The 27,758-nt window shown below is 39.6% G+C and overlaps 2 protein-coding genes across 2 annotated transcripts in view; one reads left to right on the top strand and one right to left on the bottom strand.

Annotated features, from left to right (window-relative positions):
* Positions 1-27,758, bottom strand: part of ZNF214 (zinc finger protein 214) — a 40,579-nt gene that overhangs the window by 4,355 nt on the left and 8,466 nt on the right. Inside the window, exons 3-5 of the mRNA XM_070426998.1 lie at positions 26,586-26,637; positions 25,895-25,987; positions 22,195-22,887 (exon numbers count right to left, since the gene is read on the bottom strand). Coding sequence (XP_070283099.1) covers positions 22,195-22,887; positions 25,895-25,987; positions 26,586-26,637 — 838 coding nt within the window. The remainder of the gene's footprint in view (positions 1-22,194; positions 22,888-25,894; positions 25,988-26,585; positions 26,638-27,758) is intronic.
* On the top strand, positions 3,141-12,033 carry ZNF215 (zinc finger protein 215). Its single transcript, XM_070426694.1, is given in 6 exon segments — positions 3,141-3,531; positions 3,969-4,057; positions 5,967-6,099; positions 6,664-6,759; positions 11,116-11,259; positions 11,262-12,033. Coding segments are annotated over 6 exon segments (1,587 nt in total). The 3' UTR covers positions 11,996-12,033.

The raw sequence follows: 27,758 nt of genomic DNA, 5'->3' as shown, positions 1-27,758 counted from the left end.
GTCGGGTGTTTAGTAGCTACTCCCACTAGGTGCCAGTAATAATAACTCCAAGTCGTAACAACCAGACTGTCTCTAGACATTGCCCTGGTGGCAAAATCACCCCTGAAAACCACTGGCCTAGAGGTGTATAATAAAAAAAGACCTTTGCATGGTAAATTGCATCCAGACTAGCAGCATTATACTGGACAGAAAACTATATCTGAACTTCCCTGGACATAATGACTGTTGTAGTTGGCCAAGCTCTTTGGGGAACCCTGGGTGCTGTGCTCTGAGATTTTAGAAGAAATAGTGGTTCCTGCGGATAGGCTTTTCAATCAAGATGCTTTCTGCACAACCCAGGTGGGTCTCTTGACTTGAGCTGTATTTTGTAAGGACTCCCACTGAAGAAAAATGCCACTCACTCACTCTGCTAACCATCTGTGTTTTCTGTCTAATAGCCTGATTAATAAGCTGGTACCCAATGTGATCCATGGTAGTCTTATGGGTCTGTTTAGTTGAGCCTAAGACCTCACTGGTGGACATTGCAGACTGGCCCCTCATGAGTCCTAACAAATAAAATTTTTTAATTATTATAGTTTGGAATCACGTTTTTTAAAAATCCCTAACAATAAAACAGCTCATGGGTATTTATTCTTGTATTTTTTTTTATTAAATTTTTATTGTTCAGATTACATTTGTTCCTCTTCCCCCCCCCCCCATAACTCCCCTCCTTCCAGTTCCTGCCCCACCCTCCGCCCTCACTCCCCACCCACTGTCCTCATCCATAGGTGCACGATTTTTGTCCAGTCTCTTCCCGAATCTCCCATTCCCCTTTCCCCCCCAAGAATAGTCAGTCCATTCCCTTTCTATGTCCCTGATTCATTATAATCACCAGTTCATTCTGTACATCAGATTATTTATTCACTTGATTCTTAGATTCACTTGTTGATAGATGCATGTTTGTTGTTCACAATTTGTATCTTTACCTTTTTCTTCTTCCTCTTCTTAAAGGATACCTTTCAGTATTTCGTATAATACTGGTTTAGTGGTGATGAACTCCTTTAGCCTTTCCTTGTCTGTGAAGCTCTTTATCTGACCTTCAATTCTGAATGATAGCTTTGCTGGATAAAGTAGTCTTGGTTGTAGGTTCTTGGTATTCAGCACTTTGAATATTTCTTGCCATTCCCTTCTGGCCTGCAACGTTTCTGTTGAGAAATCAGCTGACAGTCGTATGGGTATTCCCTTGTAGGTAATTGAGTCTCTTTCTCTTGCTGCTTTTAAGATTCTCTCTTTGTCTTTTGCTCTTGGCATTTTAATTATGATATGTCTTGGTGTGGTCCTCTTTGGATTCCTTTTGTTTGGGGTTCTCTGCGCTTCTTGGACCTGTAAGTCCATTTCTTTCACCAGGTGGGGGAAGTTCTCTGCCATTATTTCTTGAAATAGGTTTTCAATATCTTGCTGTCTCTCATCTTCTGGCACTCCTATTATTCTGATGTTGGTACGCTTGTAGCTGTCCCAGAGGCTCCTTACACTATCTTCACACTTTCGGATTCTTTTTTCATTTTGCTTTTCCAGTTGGGTGTTTTTTGCTTCTTCGGTTTGATTCTTGTGCTCCTCTGGTCTGCTATTGGGTATAATATTCTTTATTTCAGTCCGTGTATGCTTACTTTCTAATTTCTTTATCGTAGCATCAAGGGTCTCATTAGTTTTCGCGAGGCTCTGCTCAAGTTTATAGCAAGCCCTCAAAATTGCAATTTTTAGCTCCATATCCTCCATTTCTGTCATGTTTTTTTGTCTCCGCATCTTTTATGCTTTCTTGGTGCACCCCCTTGTGGTCTTTGTGCGCAGTCTTGTTCTAGCCAAGCCTTAATTATTGTAGTTAACACTAGAGGGATTTGGCCACCAGGCTGACTGGCTGTAGGAATCAGCTGTGTGGAAAACTTCAGTCCTCTGGGGAGGCGCTAGTCCAGCCTTTGCCTAAGGCGATCGGCAAATGGCTCTGCGCAGGGTTTGGGCGGGGCGGGCTCAACAGGGCGGGGGGAGGGAGCAGCTATGGCTGCTCTCAGTCCGTCTCCAGGGGCTCTGCCTCTCTGTCCCCGCAACCGCTGCAAACCTCGGAGGGACCGTAGCCAGACAGTCCCGCTTCTCCCGTTTGAGTCAGGGTCCCTAGAGACTCGCCCGGATCTGTAGCCCAGAGTCTGAGACTCACTCCTGATTGAAAACGACAACCGCGCCCTCAGCCACCAGCCCGCTTTGCGCGCGCACCGCCGCACCACCGTACCTTTAAATTTTCCACACTGCGCCTCCTCTAAGCCTCGTAATGCTGTTGTTTTTCCTTCTAGTTGAAGAGTCTCTCCTCAGCCAGCTTTCCTGTGGTTCTGGGTGATGTCCGTTCCGTCTTTTAGTTGTATTTTTGAAGTGGTTGTTTGAGGCAGCAAACTCCGGTGTTTACCTATGCCGCCATCTTGGTTTCTCCTATTCTTGTATTTTTAAATAATTGGTTTCTTACCTTAATTTCTAGTGGTAGTGCCAATTTTACTCATTTTAATATGACTTTATTGGTATTTTAATGGGAACTTATGAAGTTTTTTAGGCATCTCTAGTATTAAAGCTTAATGTCCTGAATATCCTGCCTGAAGATTTGTTTTGCTTAGTTATAAAGCAAAATAGAGTTGTTAACTAGTACAGGAGAAATCTCACTGGAGTTAAATTATGAAATTTATTTTAATCAAAGGAATATTTCATGTATCACTTGTTTTTGTTATATCTATCTCTGTTTCTTTGTCTTTTTTGAGTTAATGGGGTGGGGGGACAGCATATTTTCCTGTTATAAAGAAGAAAAACAAGAATGAAAGGAGAATCCGTTATATTTACTTGCTTAATTTTAAGAATATTATTTGTACTATTTTATCTTTTAACACTATGCTAATATGTTCACTATCTATGGGTCATATTTGTGTATTTTTTCAGTCTCTCAGGTACCTGAATGTTGGCTTTCTATCTGAAACTCCTGGAATTCCTGGAAATTTTATTTGAGTTATAACTTGGCTCAAATCACACCACATATATCTATAGTATACAGGTGCTTAGCCCAAGCCTAAGAATTACTGGACTCCTCTGATAAGATAAATTCAGACAAAGTGGGACTTCCATCTAGGAAGATGCAGCCCCTGAACAAGTTGATGGCTATCTCAAAACCTCAAAACCTGACTTTGGATGAACAAAGTGAGGACCTGAGAGCAGATGTGTCTTGGCAGCAGGAAACCACCCCAGTCAGGGAGTACTATGACTCTGAAGCGTCTCGTCAGAAGTTCAGACATTTCCAGTACTTGGGAGTGTCTGGGCCTCATGAAGCCCTGAGCCAACTCTGGGAGCTCTGTCTTCAGTGGCTGAGACCAGAGGTTCATACTAAGAAGCAGATCCTAGAACTGTTGGTGCTGGAGCAATTCCTGACAATTCTCCCTGAAGAGGTCAAGACTTGGGTGAATTTACATCATCCAAAGAACAGCAAAGAAGTGGTGACCCTCATAGAAGATGTAATTGAAGACAAAGGTGAGAATATAGAAAACTGGATGTGGAATAGTTGCCCTGGAGGGAAGGGACAGCATATTTTCCTGTTATAAAGAAGAAAAAATTGGAAGGAGAATCCATTATAGTTATTTTCTTAAGTAATTTTAAGAATATAATTTGCACTATTTTATCTTTTAACACTATGAGGCCTCAAATGTTATTTTGGCTCCTTTTCCTCTGATCCAGTAGTTCTCAATCCCTGGTGGAATTTCAGAATCACATTAAGAGCTTTTTAAAAATATAAGATCTAGGCTCCACCCTTGGAGATTCTGATTGTTTGTAGAGCTTTGCATCATTATTTTTTCTAACTTCTTTAAAGCTGATTCCTATGGGTAGCATGTTATAATCACTGCTGTAATCATTAAACTTTTCTCCAAAGCATAGCTTGTCTCCCTAATGTTTTTCTTCATCTTCTTCAGATATACCCTGCAAGGATTCTGCCCTTCTCCAGAAGGTGAGTATCAAGAAGGAGAAAATGGAAGCAGACTCACTAACAGGCAAATCCCAGGTGAATTAGGATTCCACTCTTTACTGAAATGAGCTGATTTTTTTTCTTGACCTTTGAACTTTTGTCAAACATAGTTTAATCTAAGGACACGAGACTTGTTCTTCCTCAGGACATTGGACCTATTTTAGTTGGCGATACACTTTTTGAAAAATATGATCTTTGTCTGTTCTCTGTGCATTTATTTCTTCAAAACTGTAAACAATAATTGAAGCTATTAAAATAGAGCCCATCCTGAGAATGTTCAGAATTAAAAGTGAAGGGAGCCAAGGTCACGAGTTGTCAGGAGAAGAAGCCTCAAAGGATACTGAAATGAAACAAAGTAGTAGAGAAAAACCAGGACAATGTTGTCACTGAAAGCAAAGGATGAGAATATTTCAAGAAGAAATTCTTTAAAGTTTAGGAAAATCCAGCCTGAGTAATGTCTTAGTGTCTGTTCATTTATCATCATGGAGATACTAAGATGCATGAGCATAAAAGCCAGGTTGCAGAGAAGATGAGGAAGTAAGCAAAATGAATGTAGACAACTTATTCACAAAGACAGGCCCTGAAGTAGGGGAAGGGAAAGGATTTGTATATTTCAATGTGACTGAAGGTGCCAACAACGATAAGGTTGAGAATGCCAAGAGAAATTCGACAACTGTTGATGGTAAGAGGGCCCTTTTAAGAAAGGTTTAATGCAGCCCTGGCCAATGTGGCTCAGTTGCTTGGATGTCATCCCATGCACCAAAAGATTGCCAGTTTGATTCCAAGTCAGGGACATGCCTGGGTTGTGGGCTAGATCCTCAGCAGCCAATTGATGTTTCACTCTCTCCCTTCCTCTCTCTTTAAAAGTCAATTAAAAAAATCTTTAATATGCCATACTTTTTTAATGACAGTAAATGAAACAAAACCCTGGCTTTGTGGAGATTATATTTATAGTCAAAGCAGACAGGCAAACACAAGCAAATAAGCTAATTGCAGTCCTGGCTGGTGTGGCTTAGTTGGTTGAGCATCGGTCAGGGCACATACTCAAGTTGCTCGTTGGTTCCCCTGTCTGGGTGCATACAAGAAGTGGCCGACCCATGTTTCTCTCATTTTGATGTCTCTCTCTCTCTCTCCCCCCTCTCCTCCCTTCTTCTCTCTAAACCAGTGGTTCTCAACCTTCTTGCCCTTTAAATATAGTTCCTCATGTTGTGCCCCAACCATAAAATTATTTTCGTTGCTACTTCATAACTGTAATGTTGCTACTGTTATGAATCGTAATGTAAATATCTGATATGCAGGATGGTCTTAGATGACCCCTGTGAAAGGGTTGTGCGACCACCAAGGGGGTTGCGACCCAAAGGTTGAGAACCGTTGCTCTAAACTCAATAAAAACATTTTTTAAAAGGATAATTGCAGACAGAAATAATAATTACAAAAAAAAGAAAGAAATATAATGCAGTAGAGACTGATTAAGAGAATGGGTACTTTGGGTAATCAGGAAAGGCCTGTCCGACAAGCTAACAGTAGGCTGTGAGAACTGAGGTTAGCAGGCTGGGTTTCTCAATTGGAGAAAATGCCCTACCTCTTCTGCTATTGAAGCCTACATCTTCATTACAAATTTCCCTCAAATCTACCTTCAACTCTTTGTGCTCTGAACTCCTTTTATGTAAATTATTTATACTCTATAATAATTTTTGTTCCACAGTTATCCCAACTGTTTTTTTCTCCTCCAGCAAAACGTAAGCTAATCGAATTTTCCTTTTGCAGCCCTCACAAAGTTCCAAGTTGATAGGTCCCTAATATAACACGACTTCATCCTTTAAAACTCCAAACATTGACCTATCAATTTTTGTATATTCTGGCTACCTCTCGTATTCTTTCCAAATTTCTCCTCTAGTAATATTTTTGGAGTGATCTTTGATTAAAAAGGAACTTAATGTTTTAGGAGCCAGTGACATTCAAAGATGTGGTTGTGGAATTCAGCGCGGAAGAGTGGGGGCAATTGGACTCTGCTGTAAAGAACCTGTACAGGGATGTGATGCTGGAGAACTATAGGAACCTCAGTTCATTGCGTAAAGGTGGCTTCTATGTACTTACCTAATCTGCTCATTAATAATCTCTTCATTGCCAAAACCGGTTTGGCTCAGTGGATAGAGCGTCGGCCTGCGGACTGAGGGGTCCCGGGTTCGATTCCGGTCAAGGTCATGTACCTTGGTTGCGGGCACATCCCCAGTGGGATTTGTGCAAGAGGCAGCTGATCAGTGTTTCTCTCTCATCGATGTTTCTGACTCTCTATCTCTCTCCCTTCCTCTCTGTAAGAAATCAATAAAATATAAAAAAAATAAAAATAATCTCTTCATCTACTGATAAAACTATAAGACTGCTGAAGTGATTAAGGGCATTTGGGATTAGGTTCAGATTTCCTAATATTCTTTGGCACAACAGCAGATTTTCTTGCTGTATGTGTCTGAAATTCCTTTCTGATGTAGAGTTTTAGAAATACACAGGTGTGTGATGATTCTGGCCTAATCTTTCAACAGCTCTTAGAACACTATGTTGGGATGGAATTCTTTTTCCTCTAAAACGGTCTGGAGTGTCATGTATGTTTGTTTATTGTGTTGTTTTCATTTTTCCCATAACAGAGCTTCAATTTTCCAAACCAGTTGAGGTCCCCAAGTTGGAGAGTAAGATAAAAGGATGGATAATGGAGCAAGAAATCCCAAGAACAGCCATACTGGGTAAGAAGCAGGCAGATATGAGGCATTTGTAAAAAGCTTCTATTCTTTAACTTAACATTGTACAACCCAGCCTTTGGTTGATAGTTGGGGAGGTGATGACAAAACCACCTAAACTTTGAAGAAAAAAAGTCATCATTGCTTTTTGTTCACAGATTCTTTTCCTTATGTGGACAGGCAAAATTATGTTATGGGTTAGAACTTAAAACTGTGTGGCCTATCTGCCAGTTTCCTAATCTGTAATAGAGAGTGAATAACAGTGTCTACTTCCACTTTACTGTGAGGATGAAATGTATTCATATGTGTAACATACTTAGAGCAGTGCCTGACACCTGGTAAATGCTATATAAATGAATGTTCACCATCATCTCATTAAATGGTATTCTTTTTTCTCTCTCTTTTTTTTAAGAAAACAGAAAACTCTGCTTTATCCTAGAGTGGCTTCAGTATTCTTCCATTTCTTTTCCTTTCTTTAACTATATATATCCTTAACTTGTGCCTTAAGTCCCTACCCTCATCATAATTTATTCTTATTAACATTTTGGTTTTGAGAGGTTATAAATTATAGTATATATATTTTAGTAAGTATAGAATATACTTTTTTTTATTCATTTTTCTCCATCTACGTTTATTTATTTTTTTATAATTAAATCTTTATTGTTCAGATTATTACATTTGTTCCTCTTTTTCCCCCCCATAACTCCCCTCCTCCCAGTTCCCACCCCACTCTCCGCCCTCACTCCCCACCCACTGTCCTCATCCATAGGTGCATGATTTTTGTCCAGTCTCTTCCCGCATCTCCCACACCCCTTTCCCCCCCAAGCATAGTCAGTCCATTCCCTTTCTATGTCCCTGATTCTATTATAATCACCAGTTCATTCTGTTCATCAGATTATTTATTCACTTGATTCTTAGATTCACTTGTTGATAGATGCGTATTTGTTCATAATTTGTATCTTTACCTTTTTCTTCTTCTTCCTCTTCTTAAAGGATACCTTTCAGCATTTCATATAATACTGGTTTGGTGGTGATGAACTCCTTTAGCTTTTCCTTATCTGTGAAGCTCTTTATCTGACCTTCAATTCCGAATGATAGCTTTGCTGGATAAAGTAATCTTGGCTGTAGGTTCTTGGTATTCATCACTTTGAATATTTCTTGCCACTCGCTTCTGGCCTGCAAAGTTTCTGTTTAGAAATCAGCTGACAGTCGTATGGGTATTCCCTTGTAGGTAACTGAGTCTCTTTCTCTTGCTGCTTTTAAGATTCTCTCTTTGTCTTTTGCTCTTGGCATTTTAATTATGATGTGTCTTGGTGTGGTCCTCTTTGGATTCCTTTTGTTTGGGGTTCTCTGCGCTTCCTGGACTTGTAAATCTATTTCTTTCACCAAGTAGGGGAAGTTTTCTGCCATTATTTCTTCAAATAGGTTTTCAATATCTTGCTCTCTCTCATCTTCTGGCACCCCTATAATTCTGATGTTGGTACACTTGTAGCTGTCCCAGAGGCTCCTTACACTATCTTCCTTGTGGTCTCTGTGAGCAGTCTTGTTGAAGTCAAGCCTTGATTGTTGTAGGTAATTACTACTTGACCTCCAGGCCAACTGGCTGTGAGAATCAGCTGTGTTTGCAGTGGGAGAACTTCTGTCCTCTAGGGAGGTGCTAATCTAGCCTTTGCCTGAGGCTATCCAGCAAATGGCTCTGTGCAGGGCTTGGGCGGGGCGGGTCCCACGGGATCAACAGGGCAGAGGAGGGAGCAGTTATGGCTGCTCTCAGTCCGTCCCCAGGGGCTCTGCCTCTCTGTCCCAGCAACCGCTGCAAACCTCGGAGGGACTGAAGCCAGACAGTCCCGCTTCTCCCGTTTGAGTCTGGCTCCCTAGAGACTCGCCCGGATCTGGAGCTCAGAGTCTGAGACTCCCTCCGGATTGAAACAGACAACTGCGCCCTCAGCCACCAGCCCGCGCTGCACGCACTCCGCACCTTAGTATTTTACTTCAGCACTGTGCCTCCTCTGATTCTCGGTTCCTCCTAGTTGTAGAACTTCCACTCAGTCAGCCTTCCTGTGGTTCTGGATGATGTCCGTTCCGTCTTTTAGTTGTATTTTTGAAGTGGTTGTTCGAGGCAGCAAACTCCAGCATTAACCTATGCCGCCATCTTGGTTTCTCCTACTTTTCTATAATGAGGGATATAACTCACTTCATTACCTCACTACCCAGAGATATGTAGTATTAACATTTGTGGGGTGTTTTTTTTTCTTAAGCCATTTTCTTTGTTTATGTTAATGTATTTTTGTGGCTTGTGACAGTTTCTTTTTTCCAAAATTGGGGTTATCAGGAATATGTCATTATATATATTTTGCTCTTCTTACCTAATATGATATCATGCACAATTGCCTATTTCACTAAATACAAAAATTGGTTTCTAATTCACATATAACATTCCATCACATACATGTATCGGTATATTCAACCATTCCTCCCTGCCACCACAACTATTGGACATTTAGGTTATTGCCAATTTTTCAGGCTTATGTGTTGAGTTCTGTAGTATACCTTATTAGAAGAGGAACTTCAGCACCAAAGAAGTGGTGTGTGTTTGTGTGTGTGTGTGTGTGTGTGTGTGTGTGTGTATTTAGGGAGATGTCCAAAGATGCATTTTATTCACATCAATATTATTTTATATTAGTTTCACGTGTACAGCATAGTGATTACACATTTATATAATTTAAGAATCGATACCCCAATATGTCTAGTACCCACCTGGCACCATACATAATTATTACAATACTAGAGGCCTGGTGCATAAAATTCATGCCTGGCCTGTGCCCTCTTGCAGTCCAGAACCCTTGCTCCTTACTGCCTGCCTGCTTGCTGCTCCTACCACTCAGCTCACTGCTCCTTAGTGCTGCCGCGAAGGCTCCCACCACCACTGCTGCACTCGCCAGCCATGAGCCTGGCTTCTGGCTGAGCGACGCTCCCCCTGTGGGAGCACTGACCACCAACAGGCAGCTCCTATGTTGAGCGTCTGCCCCCTGGTGGTCAGTTCATAGCAACCAGTCATTCCACCATTTGGTCGATTTGCATATTAGGGTTTTATTATATAGGACTAGTAACCCATTGTGCAATATTGCGCAGTAGGCTGCCCACTGCTTCTGCAGGAGCTGACAGGAACCGCAGTGTACCATCCAGAGCTGCGCTGCTTCCACCAGAGGCAGGAGGGAGCCGCGCTGATTCCGTGGGAGGTGGGAGGGACCTGTGCTGCTTCTGCAGGAGGCAGGCCCGCCGTCTCCTCTCTGGGCCTGCGCTCAGCTGCGGAGGCTGCAGGCCAGCCCCCTGTCCCTGTCCGTGTCTGTTCCAGCCGGAGCCACCTCCAAACCTTCGTGATCAGGATCACGGGCCGCAGGCAAGGCGGCTCCTGGGTCCGGGGATGCCGCCTTGCCTGTGGCCCGGCTTTTGGATCGGGATCAGGATCACAGGCCGTAGGCAAGGCGGCTCCTGGGTCCTGGGGGTGCCGCCTTGCCTGTGTCCTGGCTTTCCGATCGTGATCACCGGCTGGGGTGGGCAAAGGCACCCCGGTTCTCCAATCCAGGGCCAGGGGGCAGGGCAAAGGCGGCCCCCAAGGCCGCCTTTGCCCTGCCACCCAGCTCTTGCCTGCTGCCTGGTTTTCCGATCACCGTTCTTCTGTCCTTCCCCTTTCACCTCCCATCATTGCGCCTACATATGCAAATTAACCGCCATCATGGCGGTTAACTGGCATCTTTCTTGGCAGTTAATTTGCATATCACCCTGATTAGCCAATGGGAAGCATAGCGAAGGTATGGTCAATTACCCTGTTTGTCTTTTATTAGATAGGATGATTTGACTGTATTCCCTATGCTTTACTTTATAACCTTGTGACTATTTTGTAACTACTTATTGTACTACTTACTTCCTTTAACTTTTTCACCCAGCCCCCCAACTCCCCTTCCATTTGGCAACCATCAGTTTGTTCTTTGTCTCTCTGAGTCTGTTTCTGTTTTGTTTTATCACTCTGGCAAACACTAGTTATTTTTTACCTGAAATCTTTATTAATTTGATAGGCAAATTACTCTGTTTCTTCCTTTCTATATCTTCTCCCTCAGTTATCTTTTGGATCCCATTTCTCTAAAATGCTCTTTCTTCCGTTCTTTGCCTTGCTGATCTCTAAACCTTCTTTTTAATATTTTTATCTCATTTATTTGTTCTGTAATTCTTCTTTTCTAGCCTCACTTCATTGTATTCTGTGTTTAAGATGCATAAAATATGCATATCCCCTTATATGGTTTAGCCTTCTTTCCTAATTAAGCAATTTTTTTTCTTCTAGTTTGTGGAATTTTTATTTCTTTTCAGACACACAAATAATTTCAGAAAATCAGGATTCAGTTTCAAAGAGAATTTCTGGAGCAGAATCATCCCATGGAGAGATCATGACAACACTGACCCAAAGTAGACTTCCTTCTCTAGATGCCTGGAAAGGTGATGATTGGTTATATAGAACTGGGACATAAATTTGCCACAAGAAGCTTTCATTCATAAGACAATCAATACTGTGGAGGGACACTTTGAATATAGTGAAAATAAGAAAAGCTTTGATGTTAAGTCAGTTAACTCAGTTTTTGATAGTCAACAAGGAGTTCCTATGAGCAAGGGGTCCCTGAAGTGCAATAAGTTTAAAACTAATTTCAAATTTAATTTTGACTTACTAGGAAAGCAACATTCAGAATATAATGAATGTGGGAATGCCTTGAGCCTGAGCACAGATATTCAACACCCAAAAAGTCATACCACAAGGAGTTGCTATGAATGTTTTCAGTGTGGGAAAGCCTTCAGCCGGAGTTCATCCCTTGTTCGACATCAGATCATTCACACAGGAGAGAAACCCTATAAATGTAGTAAATGTGGGAGATCCTTCAACCGACGAACAAACCTTAGTAAGCATCTAAGAGGTCATCCAGAAGTAAAGGCCTACAAAGGAAATAAATGTGAAACAGTCTTCAGTAACAGTGAAGACAGTAATAAAAGTCCAAGTCTCCATCCTAGAGATAATACTTATGAATGTGTTAACTGTGGAAAATCCTTCAGCCGGAGCTCCTCACTTATTCGACATCAAATGATTCATACCGGAGAGAAACCATTTAAATGTAACAAGTGTGAGAAAACCTTCAACAGGAATTCAAACCTTATTAAACACCAAAAACTTCATACTCAAGAGAAGTCCTATAACAAGTAAATGTAATATTGCCTTTAGTCAGAGTGCAGAACTCATTCAACATCCATGAACTTATGCTGGAAGGAATCCTATGAAAATGCAAATGGAAAAAAGAAACTTTGTCAGAGATTATTCTCTAATTGATAATGACAGAATTAATATTGGAGGGAAATCTGTTATTGGATAGAAATCTTAGGCAGATTTTCCTGGCTCCCAGATGAAACCACAGAGTTTGGAATTAAATATATCACCATACAAGTGTTTTGTCTATCATTATTCTGATGTTCATTACCATCATCTTTCTCTAGTTCATAAATAGGACCTAATCTATTAAGGAAGTCCATATTAGGGAGAAGCCAAGCAATATCTTTGGAGTTGATAAATTTAGTAAACCTCAAACTTTCAGTTCTTAATATGAAGGTCACAAGTAACCAGGAGATCATGAGAATATAGAAGGACATTTCTAAGGACTGAACTCTCTGAAGTAATGACAAAGATCACAGTGACAACCAATTACTCCACCCCAATTAATATCTTTGGCTGCCCTGGTGCTCAGTGGGGACTACAATTGGAAAAGGGTAATCAACTGCAATAGGAGGTGGATGTATTGTTGTTAATCTACATGTATTTTTTTAAGATATGAATTTTTTAAAAAGTACTCTTTGGGATCTAGGCTGTAGGACATCCATAGCCCTAGGTCTATCATTTATCCTAAACATTTAAAGGTCAATAAAGTGTCCTCAAGTGGGACACAGGCCTGCCACCACCCCGGAGAAATAGCCCACCAAATCGCAGCCGACGCTGCCGTGGCGCAAAATACAGCCCACAGCCCATCCCAGCCTACAAACAGTGGCTGTGGGCACCAGGTAATGACATCATATTTTTGTTGACATTCTGAAGCCAAAATTGTCAACAGAATATGTCTGAAGACCAACTATTGCCACAGCGTACCTCTGAGGCTGAAAGAAAGCAATGTTGTCGACAAAATATGTCTGAAGAACAACTATTGGCACAATGTACCTCTGAAGCTGAAAAAAAGCGACATGTTGACAGAACATGTCTGAAGAACAGTCATTGACAAGTACTACCGATACTGGTAGGAACTGCCTTCAGCGAAAATGAGGTAAATGAGGATGCAATTATCAAACACAGTTGTGATGGAATGACTGTTACAATTTTGCCTATCCCTAAATTTCTCCAATGAAAATCCATCTGATGGAAAATTTACTCGATGTTGTAGCAAAGACAAATTTTGTCCAAATGATATACATTTTCCAGAATACTCGGCATATTTAAAAAAAAATAATGATAAATGAAGATTCTGATAGTAAAAATTTCATGGAAAATATTCGTTATATTATGTTATTGTTTTTTATTAATCTTTATATTATTTTCATCTACATTTTACTAATTTGCTTTCATCTCTGACACTTCTATAGAGAAAGGGCACATAGCAATATTAAAATATTTCCTCTAATTAATTTTCTGTCAATGTGCATGAATTCATGCACTGGGCCACTAGTTTCTAAAAAGGCTATTGTGGAGATGTTGAATCCTCCCACATTAAACTATAAAAAAATTCTAATCAAATATTTCATTGAGAACATTATTTCACAAATTGATTATAAAGTTTATTTTGTAAGTACCACTCTAGTGAGGAAAATGTAAGAGATATCTCTAAGTATATATGACAATGAGTTTGGTGGCTAAAGAGCAAAACTTAGAAAAGAAAAATATTTTTATTTTCATTTTTTTATGAAAATGCTTCTTATAAAACACCTACATCTACTTAAAGAGTCTTAAGATATATGGCAAATCAGACTTCTAGATTTTAATCCTGGACTTGCCAATAATTTGTCCTATAACTAGTTATTTAACTTGAGACTCTAATATTTCATCTGAGAATAGGGATACCTGGCCTACATTTTTATTGTACAGTTCAAATGTGATAATATAGCACTTATTTCTTAAGTATAGGAATTGCAAATTAAATGCAAATGTATGGTTTTAATATTATTATTGGAGCTTAATGATTTAACACTGTGTTTGGCTCCTAATAAATGCTCGAAAATCGTAGCCATCAATTATTACAATCTACCAAAGAAGCAGTAGGCTGGCTAAGCAACTAACAACCTTCCAAAACATCAAATGAAATAAATTATAGTTTTAAGGATGAAGGATTCCCCAACAGTGCATACTCAGTAGGTTTTCTAAGAGTCAAACATGATTCTGTGAAAGAAATCTCAGCACCAGAATTCATCATAAATATAGCAAACACTTTTAAACGGGAATAGATTCCATCCTACCCCCACCACTTAGGTTAATATATTTTCAATTGTGAAATTGCTTGAAATTTTTTTTCAAAGGGAGTTTTATCTCTACTTTTCCAACCCTTTAACTAGAAAAGAAAAGTAACAACTCTTGTAGACCTATTCAAAGATAAATACAAACTATGGATATTTTTATTCAAAAATCCTGTGGTGGTAAATACTCTGAAAAATCTGGATCTGTATGAGTGTCTGTGTTTTTGCATATGAATGCAATCTTACTAAGTATAGCAGATACTAACCTGACCAAACCAATTATTTCATAAACAACACAACCTAGCAAAAACTACAGGTATATTCACTAGTTTCCTGACAGTCTAAAGTGAGTACTGGTTGGTATGTGCCTTACTGGGAGACAACAGGAAAGCAAAAGGGAGCTTTTGCGCTCTGGAAGGAAAAACCAAAGATATCTGGTCTCTGATACTAATATAAGCACATCATGGAAGAAACCATGTAATAAGAAAAGGAAAGGAGATAGAATGGTTGAGGGAAGAGGCTATCAGAATATTAAGCTTCCAAGCATAAGAATTTTCTTTACATCATGGGTGGAAAATGGTAACATCTCAGTGGTTTGACTTCTGAGTGAAAATATATAGCTTTTTGGAATCAATGGAAATTTAAATAGTTTGCATCAGCTACTATTTCTTTGGATTCCAAAATAATGCTCCCTATTTAGTGGATAATACATAAGCTGACATGAGGACTACCTACAGAATGTACATGACTTGCTTGATGCTGTTTTCAAGTTTTATTTCTTATTAGATTCATTATGAACATAGTAATTATTAAAATGGAGTTCTATAGTTTAAAGAGGAAGGGAATTTTTCAGTCCGGTTTCTCTCCTATGAATCAGTTTTCATATAAAAGCAACTGTATATATTTCTCAATGGGACGTCTGTAAACATTTTAATGGATTCTTTGCTGTAAACTCCAAAATTCTAAAAAAAAAAAAAAAAAAAAAATATTCTCAATGTATTTGGAATCATTTGAAGATGTGTGAAGTTATGGTGATACTGTCTTTTCAACATCCATCCCTTAAACATTTATAGTATGTCAACACTGCGCTAGAAGCTGGAGACACTTAAGGAACTAATATCTATCAGAAAACATTACACAAGGTGACAGATACTAGACCAGTGGTTCTCAACCTTGGCTGCACATTAGAATCACCTGGTGCAGCCAAGGTTGAGAACCACTGTACTAGACAAATGATGTGGAGGCACAGGATTCCAGAGACCAGATTTGGCAAACTTTAAGCCTCCAGCATCTGGGCAAGATACCCAAGATGATTAAGAATCTGCATTTGGGAATGGAGCAAAGCCGCCTACTAACCTAAGCCCTGGCTGTGAGGGGCTCCCTGTCCACGAGACTCCTTTTCCATGCTCCTCTCCCAGGTAAGGGCAGATGGGTGAGAAAGCTGGAGAGGAAGAGAGTCTATTGGAAGTCCCTCTCACAGTCTGAAGAGCTCACCTGGGATACCTCCAGGATGTGCGTCTACAATTCGTAGCTTCAGCCTATTATCCAAAATAAGTCAAGTCTAATCCTCTCTCGCCCTCTGCAGCCCCTTCAGTCTGAGGGCAGGGCAGGCTGGAAAGCTCAAAAGCCAGCCATTGCGCCAACAAAACCAGAGCCCACCCTTTGGGAACTGCTACACCAGGTAACCTCAGGAGCTCAGGCCAGCTGGAAAGCACCTCCCACGTGGGCGGGGTGGGGCTGGCCTAGGGGTAGGAAGTGGAGTGTAGGTGGAGAGGTCAGGGCTGAGACAGCCTCCATTGCCAGCGCAGTAGGGTTCCGCCAGCTGGGTAGCAGGTGATGCACAGTCTTTCTCCCAATAAACCTGGGTAACTGTTGTAGCTTTGGGGCTTCTCTTCGATTGATGTTGGGAGTGCACAATGGCCTCTAGTTTCCAGCACCGTGAAAAACGCTTGCCAGTTGGTGCTGAAGACATGGTGAGATTTTCCTGCTGGGTCTCTAAGCTTGGTGTCTTGGAGACAGAATTTCTCTGGATATGGAGTGATTTTGAAATTCGAATGACATTGGACTTTTGAGATTTCCCAGAATCATTATGCTGTGAAAATTAATACTTAATAAATTAAGTGTGGCAGGCAGGTTTTTAGAGATAAAGGAGAGAGGGACTTTAGTTAGGACTCCTATTATTTAAATCCCTTTAATTTACAGCTAAGAGAGGTCAAATAATTATCCTAATTCTATACCATCAGTAAAAGATAAAAGGCCAACAAGTTCTTAAACTACTTTAGCCACTGTGCCTTTCACTGCTCACCAGGAAACTTGCTCAGACTAACGTTCTGATTCATTGCCAATTAATTTTAATGTTTGGTGGAAGACATCTGCACACATGACTCATGGTGGCCTGTATGTATTCTAACTTCTAGGGCCTGTGAAGATGAACAAAAACACATGCTTGTGTTACCTTTTGGAGTGGATTGTATAATTATTCAGCTTCTGCATATCCTAGGATTTAATCAGTTACTTTGGTAGGCATATCTGATAGGATCTGCCTGACGTTGATTCTTGGCCTACCAGGATTGCTGCTGACACTGCATTACTCTGAGTTTTTATTGACCCAATGATTATAAAAGTTTAACATTAGGTGGAAATAAACTGTCTTCATAAAAACTGATCTGAGCTCTGGAAGCCTAGCTCTTAACCACTAAGCTGTAGTTATTCCTAAAACTGCATATTTTGTTCACTTTTACCCATCTCTACCCCCAAACCCCTTATTTCAATTTATTCTGCATTAAGATTAGATCTACTCCCTATGGAAAAGTCTCCCCTGACTCCTCCTCAAAGTTGGGCTTGATCCATCCCATGGCATAATCTCAGCTTTATGTTATCCAGATGAAAAAACCCTAGACCTTGTAGAGTAGCTCGAACACCAACATTAAATCATTAATCTGGACAGACTGATTTCACTGTCCCTAAAACACTGTGCTCTACCAATTTTTTCCTTTTGTCAGCTATAAGCAATTTCTCTGGCCTGTAAACTGTTTTGGCCCTCTTTTTATATATAAAATACTATCTAAGCCTTGGCCAGTGTGGCTCAGTTGGTTGGAGTGTCATCCCGTGCATTGAAAGGTGGTGGGTTCAATTTCTAGTCAGGGCACATACCTAGGTTGTAGGTTCGGTCCCGGGTCAGTTAAGGCATGTGCAGGAAGGCAGCCTATAGATGTCGCTCTCTCCCTCTTTCCCTCCCTTCCCTTCTCTCTAGATCAGCGGTTCTCAACCTGTGGGTCACGACCCCTTTGGCGGTCAAACAACCCTTTCACAGGGGTCGCCTAAGACCATCCTGCATATCAGATATTTACATTAGGATTCATAACAGTAGCAACATTACAGTTATGAAGTAGCAATGAAAATAATTTTATGGTTGGGTCACAACATGAGGAACTGTATTTAAAGGGCCAGAAGGTTGAGAACCACTGCTCTAGATCAATAAGCATGTCCTTGGATGATTAAAAATAATAAAATCAAATACTATCTAAAATCCAGTTTTAAAACTACCTTCTTATATAGTCAGCATACACAAAAACTATACTCAAAATTTGATTTTTCTCATCTCCACTGTTAATGCTATGTAAAACACCTCTTAGGCATCACTATAGTACCTCCTCATTAGAATCCCTACTTTATTCCTAGCCTCTACCTTCAGTCAATTATTAACATAGCATTCAGATCGAGCCTTTTAAAATTTAAAGTTAGATCGTGTCACTTAAAACCCTCCAATGGCTTTTCATACCACCTTTAACCTCGGGTTCAGTGAATATATTTACCGAATTTACTCTGGTGAGCACCCTAATAAAGGGGAAAATAAAACAAACAATTAGAAAAAGGAAACTGCCTCCTACTATCAAAACTCATTGGTATCACAGTTGTCTACTCCAATGGTCTGGTAATGTCCATTCTTGTTCATTCTCTTCCCCTCACCAACATATTCAGTCTCCACAGGGTTGTTAAAGTCATTTTTTTAGAATAATAGTGTTGCTCCTTCATTTAAGTTTCGTTAATGTTTCTCCATGACCAACAGAATTTTTTTTGCTTGGCATAGGAAATCCTTCGTGATCTGTCCATCTGATTATTGCAAGAGTTTAAAAAACTATTGATTTTCGTATTTTTACCCACACCAATTGGGTTTATAGTTCATTTTAATTTATAAAGACATATTGTAGACACTCCTTTATGTTTGCCTACTGAACTTTAGACTTTTTTATATTAATAAATCAATATTGATCAGGTGAACAGATGGATTCCTGGTCAAGGGCAGTAACTGGGTTGCAGGTTCAATCCCCACCCTGGTGGGGGCACATACGGGAGGCAACCAATTGATGTCTCTCTCTCACATCAATGTTTCTCTCTCCTTCCCCCTCCCCACTCTCTCCAACTCTCTCTCTAAAAAAAAAAAAAAAAAAGGAAAAAAATTGATTCCCCCTCCCCCCCTCACTCCTTGGGTAAGGTTTGGAAAAAAAAAATCAGAAATGTAGCACACTTCCTTTTGCAGCCCTTTCCCCACTGGTGCTGGATTTAGCCAATAGAAACACAGGATGCCTAGGCAAATTTGAATTTCATATAAACAAAAATTTCTTAGTATATCTCCCACCCAATATTTGGAACATACTTATACTAAAAAATTATTCATGCATACCTGAAATTTAAACAACAGCATTTTATCTGACAATTCTATTCTCCCATCCAAATTTTATATGTAATCTTTTATACTTAGCATTTGTATATTTTCTTGCATAACTAAAGTTTTTGAAGTTTTGTAAACAAATTAAGTTATTCAGACTTAATGCCTATTTAACTAATTTTAGTGCTCATCACAAGACCTTTTATACCATTACTTCACATTCATGAGATCTTTAAAAAAGGCACCTGTATGTTTTGTCTAATTTGCTATGTGTACATTAAGACAATGTAGTTGATTTAAAAAAAAACTGTAGAGAATAACAGATTTTTTTTAATCTTACAGTTCCAAAGGTGGTGTTCCATTGTCTTTTTGACATTTACTATTGCTGAGGTCTTTATCTGTCCTTCCTTTTTGATTTTGTAGATAACCAGAATTTTTCTTTTTGCATTGCTTTTTTTCCCTAAGCCATTTCTAAGCATGGTTTTTATACTCCCTAAAAATCTAGTGAGCATATATATACTTTTAGCTCAGGAACAATTTCTTTGATCATTGATTCTATTCCAAATGTTCTTTTATCTTCCTTAGAAACACCTTTTTTACATTGGAATCTTCATTCTCTGTGCTTATCTTTTCTCTCATTGTTTCCATTTCATTATCATTTATTTATACATTTAAGATCTCAAGTTTATTCACTACAGTTTTTGATATTTTGCAGTGTCAATTCTCCTTATTGCCTTTTACTTTGGTATAGTATTTTAAATTTCCCTATAGTCCTTCAATTTTATATATATATTTTTTATCTTAGAGGTTCTTCTGTACTTAAAGATTTCTACTCTAGTTTTATTGATTTCAGGTTTTCAGTCATGCCATCAATATTTTTTTAAAATTTCTTTAGATCAAAATTGCTCATTCTTAGGGCAGTGAGATTCTAAGTCTTTACAATTATATTCCTTTCTTTGGTACTACAGTTTCCTCTCATTTCCCTAAACATGTCTACTTAATTTATTTTGGGGGGATGTGATATCCAAACATTTATATGTTAACAATTAGGACTTGTATATTCCTATTGAGTCTATTCCATTTTTATAATGGCCAAATTCTCTCCTTACATAATTAGCTTGAGTTCATACTTGCACATAGTTCTGAGTTCCAATTTGTTTCTAGCAGTTATTTTTCTATTACCACTCTATTTTACTGCGATTAAATCAAATTCTACTTCTTAGATCTCTAACTCTGAACCAAAGGGAGTTATCTTCAGTTTTTAACATTCACTTCTATCAACGTTTGTCCATATCATTTACACCTTTCTTAGAGAAATCTCATATTTCTTATTTTTTGGTGTCTGGACTTGTTAAGTGTGGACAACTGGGGAGAGGAAAGGATGAGAATGCATTGTGGTAGAGTTCAAAGTGTGGCACCCCTGCAACGAAAGGATGGTTCCTGAGTGTTCTGGTTGACAGATATAACATATCTAAGATATCCCATCTAGATAAAGGGTTAGAGTGCTTTTCTTATCTGTTGTCATAAGCAATTGAATTTTTCTTACCCTGTATTAATTTTTCCACATTTGAGCAATTGGCTACCAGTTTGAGTTTAAAGTTTTGTGTTTTCTTTTCTTTTTTTTTTTTTTTTAATATATTTTATTGATTTTTTACAGAGAGGAAGGGAGAGAGATAGAGAGTTAGAAACATCGATGAGGGAGAAACATCGATCAGCTGCCTCCTGCACATCTCCTACTGGGGATGTGCCAGCAACCCAGGTACATGCCCTTGACCGGAATCGAACCTGGGACCTTTCAGTCCGCAGGCCAACGCTCTATCCACTGAGCCAAACCGGTTTCGGCTAAAGTTTTGTGTTTTCGTGTGTGTGTGTGTGTGTGTGTGTGTGTGTGTGTGTGTGTGTGTGTCTCTCCCAGGGACTTTACAGGAGAGTCAATATGCTGTTTCATAGCTAGCTAGCCAATTTCAGTTCAAACCAAAATATAAGTAAATGTTTTGAAGTCAGTGAAAACACAAAGTTGAACATACAGTATGATTTCATGCACATGAAAATGCACAGAAAAAAGTGACTAGCTTGAAACAAGAAAGTTTTCACTTTAAAGCTTTTATATATATCATAGTTATGTGTATTTATAATGGAAAAAGAAAATACACTTTAAATATATAGAAATCCTCCTAAGAATCTCCTCTTGAAGCAAATTATTCTTAATGAGTGTTAGACGAAACTAAATGTTGCTCGGGTTTGGGTTATTTATAGAATTTGCTTTCCTAGTAGCATTTATTTGGCTTAAGGTTAAGCTTTGATTAAAGATGTTAACTAAATGAACAGAATTATACATTTTCTTTACTGTGATTATTGTGAAGATGTGAATTCTGATCGAATCCCCTATAATACTCATGGCATTTATGGGGTTTCTCTCTTGTGTGGACTTTTTGATGAATTCCAAGAGCTGAGCTATGACTGAAACCCTTACCACACTTAGCACATTATAAGGCTTCTCTCCTGTGTGGACTCTCTGATGAATGTGAAGATGAGATCTGTGACTAAAGCTCTTTCCACAAGCATCACATTTATAGGTTTTTCTCCTATATGGACTCTCTCTGATGAATGAGATGTGAATGCTGACTAAATCCCTTTCCACATTGTTCACATTTATAGGGTTTCTCTCCAGTATGTACTCTTGATGAGTGTGAAGCTTTGCACTCTTGCTGAAGCCCTTCCTATATTCATGACAAGTACAGGGTTTCTCCCCTATATGGACCCTTTGATGAATACGAAGATCTGAGCTGTGACTAAAGTCCTTCCCACAGTTGTCACATTTATAAGACTTCTCTCCTATATGCACTCTCTGATGAATTTGAAGATTTGAGCGCTGGATAAAGCCCTTACCACAGTCATCACATTTATAGGACTTCTCTCTTGTGTGAACTAACTGATGAATTGGAAGATTAGAGCTCTGGCTGAAGGCCTTACCACATTCATCACATTCATATGGTTTCTCTCCTGTGTGGACTCTCTGATGCACATGAAGTACTGAACTCCGACTAAAACTCTTGCCACACTGACCACACTTAAAAGGCTTCTCTCCTATGTGAAGTGTCTGGTGAGTGTGAAGTAATTAATTTCTACCGAGGTCCTTACCACAGTCAAGTTTATAGTTTCTCTTCTGTGTGGACTCTGACAAAAGTGAACACCTATGCTCTGACTAAAGTTACTGTCAACTTCATCACATCTGTATAACTTCTTACCTATGTGGATTCTTGGATGTCTGTATAGGTCTGATCCTTCAAAGAAACATGCTGTGTTGAGGGAGCACTGATAAAACTTTTCTCCAAGTTGGTTTCTCTTGTGGAGAATATACTGTGAGTTCCAATAATAAGTTTCCTTACATTTATTACATCCACAGTATTTCTCTTCCATAGAATCTTTCAGTAGGTCATTTAGGCATAACTCCTCAATGTACTTTGGAAGAATTTCCTCCATTGAGACATAAGAATGCTGAGCTATGAGCTTCTGGGGTTTTTTTTTTTTTTCAATGGAGAGATTTTTCCTGCATTTGCTACTGTGATATCTGCTTCCTTGAAAACCATGTGAATCTCTCATATAGATTTCCCTACCACTGTCTTGAGTGTGTTTTGTTTCTAAGGATTGCCAAAGTATAAACTTTGTATATTTTAAGTTTCTGGGACTTTTGCCTTCAAAAGTCAGTTCACAGTTCCCATAACCTGGTACTTGTGTAGAGACTATTAACCATTCTTGATGCTCGGAAAGATCTTGCTGCTTTAGGTCTTTGGAATCTATCCCTTGAATGGTTTCCACATAGTTTCGGCTCTCGTATGACTGAGGGCTAGCATTCCTCCAACCTTGCTGGCGGGAAAGATTTTCATGCTCTAAAAATCTGAATCTTTCTTTTTGGGGTTTGTAGCTCTCTTTCCAGTTTCCTAGAAGAATAAACAAATAATCCAGTGGTGAGATGAAGGCTGTGTTAAAAATTTCTAAGTATCTCAATCAATGACCTTCAGAATTATAGGAACATATGTGTGGGTGGGAGTGGGAAAGAATGATTATGGCTTAGGTTGCTCCATATTTGGATTTGAAATTAATTTGTTTGTTCATTCACATATGTATTCATTCACTCACTTATTCATTCCACAAATCTATCTTGAGCATCTACTACTAACCAGGTACTCTTAGAAATAAAAGAGTAAGGCTGACTGCTTCATAGAAGTAGTCTTCAAGATGAGATTTAATTAGATTACTCTATTTGGGGCATTATTTTAAGAAAAAAATATTGTTTCTAATTTTCTGTTCTCGAATAGTATCACAGATTAGGTTTTAAAAAATGGCTGCATTAACTCTCTACTTTATCTACAGCTTTGTGTTCCCTTTACACACTGACTTTAGGCTTGGCTCTTTGGTCACTAGGACAATAACAAAAGTGATATAAGCAGAGACTTGAAAAGTGCTTGTGCATTGCCTCTTACCTCTCTCTTGCTGGTTTTGAAAATACTGTGACTACCACCGTGTAAAGGAGCCTGGGCTAGCCTGCTTGAAGAGAGAGATATATTCCACCCATTCCATTATCCCCACTGATGCTGACCTACTGCCAGATATGTGAATCAGGATATCTAACCTAAACTTACACCATCCATCCTTAACCAAGTCACTCCATGATGGGAGGTTCATCTAATCAATTAGAATAATAAAAAATACTCTTTTTAAGTCAGTAAGTTTGGGGTAGTTTGTTATACAGGCAAAAGCTAACTTATACAAATAGTATGAAATGAGAACAAATTTAGGACCACACAAAATTAATTATAGTATGTGAAGATCTGTGCTTTCTAAGTGCAGTCCAATAAATAAGAACAATTACAAATACCTATAAATCCAGCAATGAATTATAAACATGATATAGGTAATATCAAATTTGATGGCTTATTTAATTAATGATGCTCTATTGAGGTAACCACAAAATGAACTGACTAGTCATTTGGCAAAAAAAATTAAGCTAAGTTCTTAATTAGCTTAATTAAGAATTAGGCTGCCTCAATTCTGATGTTTTAGTGACCAGAAAGTTATATAAAATATGCATTATATTTTAAATAATAACATAGCAACTGTTGGTTCTATTCGTCAAGCACTGTACTAAGTTTTTACATGTATGATCTCATTTAACCTTCTTAACAACTCTATATAATAGGTTCTGTTTTTCCATTTAAGATGAGAATCTCTTTAAGTAACCGAATCTAGTTTGCATAAACCAAGTTATGTAGGGGCATGAAACAAGTTTAGGTAATGAGTCTAGTACCTGTCTTTTGACTAATATGGTATATTAATAAAAAATACTGAAAGGTTAATATATTCAATATCTAAAAGTTATTAACTTTTACTTCCCTTTTACCAAAATAAAAATTATGAGAATGTTATTCTGTGAAATATTTCCAATGTGTAAGCTATCTTCTTTCCTTTTCCTTATCTTCACTGAGTGAAAAACAAAAGCTAAATTACTCATTACAGTAGGTCCTCAGGTTACGTCGGAGATCTGATCCTACGTTGCAATGTAAAGCGTTTTCGCCGTAAGTCGGAACCCACCTACATAAGCACCTACGTCACTCACATGGAGCACACACACAGCAGTAATGAAGTGAAACAGTAAAAAAAATTTTAAAGAAAGGTAACAATTCCTGACCTTTACTTGTGGTAAATAAATAATAAAAACATAAAGCACATATGTACATACGTCGAAATGACGGAACTTTTTTTTTTAATAAATAAATGGGAGATGGTGATGTAACCACAAAACAATGTACGTCGAGTCCGATGTAACCCAAGGTCTGTCTGTCCCCATTTAATGCACTAATATACAGGAATACAATTAAATACATTCTGAAACAAGTATAAGAATTGAGAAATAGGTCCATGTAATAGGACAGTCCTAAAAGTGATCTGTGTTATGTGTGTGTGTAAAGAATTTAGTAATTTGGATATGAAAAGATAGCACCACAATCAGTGGAGAAAGGAAATGTTATGAGAAAAATACATGGGAAGAAAAAAGAATGCTAAGTTTGAGAGTTAAAGTTTTATAATATTTGAAACTATAAAAAAATTTTAAAAAATGAAAGTGATTATATATTAGATCTGGGGATGAAGAAGAGATTTCAAAGCAAATCTATATAAATAAAAAGAAATAAGATTTCACTTTATGCAAATATTTTAATTTCAAAAACTTATATATATATTAATTTCTCTATATACCTATATCTTAGATAAACCAATGTGTGTATATTTTGTAAATATATGTATGTATACACATACATACATATAAGTGTTTGTACAGATTAGTGAGTATAATGTATATTAAGTATTAGATAAAGGACTATAAGTCAATAATGGCTGCCTCTAGCTGATATGCAGGGGACTCTCTGAGTGGTGTACAAGAATAAGTAACCAATTAAATATTAATAGCTTGTGAACAAAATGGCCTCACCTTATCCATTCATACTTACCCTCTACTGCCCATTTTCCATATTTGTCCCTTCAAATTCTACCTGAGATTAGATGATGATCTTCCTGTTTGGAATGATATCTTCCTATACATAATGATTATCCAAGTCTGAGTTGCTGGTCTTGACTTAAGTGCCACTCATTCTAGCACCGTTTAATGTGCAACAACTTTAGAAATACTAACTTCATATGGCTTATTTCCCCAATGTTAAGGAAAGACACTATCTCAGAGCACGGGAACAATATGAATTATGCAGTAGACTTTAATGACTAAGTAAATGTTGGGAAAAGTACTGGGAAGGAGGCAGGGGCTTACTGCATAGGAGGCTTCCCAGGCAAGCAAGCAACACAGAGCATTCTATTTTGTCTATCCATCCATTCCCATCACCACTACTCTCACTGTTCAGGGACATTTTATAAAGGAGAAAAGACAATCCTACTCACCTGGGGTCAGACAATGAGGAAAAGAGCGAACATTCCTTCCTACTTTCTGCTCCTGTTTTGGGTAAGGGTGGATGGAGTGTTGAGAAGGCTGAGCTGAGGAGAGGGAGAAATGAAAAGACTAGGCATGAAATTCCCAAACCCACGACAATCCCACATACTAATGGGGTATTATCCCCAAATCTCCTACAAAGAGGTCAGAAAGAACCCAGGAATGTTTCTGTTCCTTTTCAAGGTCCAGGAGAGTTACCAGGGCTAGCACCCAAGACCTTGTTTCTGACCCTCTAAAAACTTCAAAGGTACAATTCTAGTTTGAACATGAAAACACAGAATTTTATCTCATAGCTTAGTCCCTCCAGGGAGGCATATGCTCTCCATGTAATTTAACCTCTTGAGCTTCAAGGCTTTCTTAGTTTATTATTAACAAGAACAATAAAAAATAATAGATACAACAACAGCGTAGTTAAATAGCTGATATTCTTTATTTTTCTTATTTTGTTCATCAGTTAAATATATAATTCCATTGCTCTGCCCTACTTGTTACATCAGAAATACCAACTTTACTAGCAGAGCACCCAGAGTCTTAGAAAGGGACCCCAGCTCCTGATCACAATCTCAACTCTTGTCACCCACCACTTTGTGGAATTTTGGAAAGGACCAAACTTGTAGGCCACCTGGGGCTCACTTTCCTCACCTGAAAAATGGAGGCATGAATGAGCCTTCGCCAGGAGTCCTGCCTTGCTGATCTGATCACAGGTCCCAGAGGAAAAAGATCAACAGTTAAGAGCCCTCTTTCTTTGGTGAGAAAAACGACTCATGGGTGTCCCAAGAGCCGGACAGGTTTGGGCTCCCCAACGCACCTCGGGCTCCCGGAGTGTCTGGATTCGGAGGTACGAATGGTTCTAGAGGAGCAGGCTCTGCCCGTCTCGGGGCCACCACCTGCGCGGCCTCTGCTCCCGCAGCGAAGGCAGGCGCGGTCTCCGATCCGCGTCTAGACCCCCGACCCCCAGCACCCCGGGCCCAGGGCCCGAGCTGCCTGTGCCCTCCGCTCCCCTTCCCCTCATTCCGTTTGAACCTGGGGAGGGCGGCTGCGAAGAGCCCAACTACCTGGTGTCTCCAGGATTTCTAAGCCCGCCCCGCCCCTCGGCCCCGACCCTCCCTTTTCTGCCGCGGGCTCTCCAGCCACAGTCTCCCACCCCGCCCTCGTCCCTCTGGCTCGGAGCTCCCGAGAGTCACTCACGAAGCCTCCGAGGAGGACGGCGACTGCCCAAGTCACTCCCGCTGCACACACTTTGGCCGCAGCCCCGCTATAGGGGACCGAAGCCGCAGGCCTGGGCGTGGACTCCCGGCGTTTCCATGGAGACGGGAGGGGGCGGGCGGGAAAGGCGAGCGCGGAGGACGTGGCTCCTGATTGGCCAGAAAGATCGGGATGCAGTTGGGCGCTTTGAGAGGAGGATGCGGCCAAACATCCCAGATACTAAAAACATGGGGATATTTTAGGCGCTTTCCGGGCCCCTGGGAAGGGGGACAGGGCCAGGAGTTCTGGGAAAAGGGAGACCCTCATGTCCCGCGAGTGCGGAATCCCATCAGGAACCTGGGGGAACCCTCGTTGTCAGGTTGCATTTGGGGGCGAGGAGCGCTAGCTCCCGCTGACTCGCGCCCTCGGTGAATTATAAACATGATATAGGTAATATCAAATTTGATGGCTTATTTAATTAACGATGCTCTATTGAGGTAACCACAAAATGAACAGGGCCAGGGCATCATCCCTAAACTCGGGGTTGGAGTCAAGCAGCCATGAGGGGACCTTTCAGGTTCCAGTTCAGGTTGCCGGACACCCGCTTCGCTCCAGGGTGGACGGGGCTTT

The sequence above is a fragment of the Myotis yumanensis genome, unplaced genomic scaffold (genome assembly GCF_028538775.1).
Source record: "Myotis yumanensis isolate MYYU_CA2020_CCGP unplaced genomic scaffold, mMyoYum1.0.hap1 SCAF_10, whole genome shotgun sequence".
Taxonomy (NCBI): domain Eukaryota; kingdom Metazoa; phylum Chordata; class Mammalia; order Chiroptera; family Vespertilionidae; genus Myotis; species Myotis yumanensis.
Note: the sequence above shows the minus strand (reverse complement) of the source record. Positions and strands in the feature narration are given on the sequence as shown.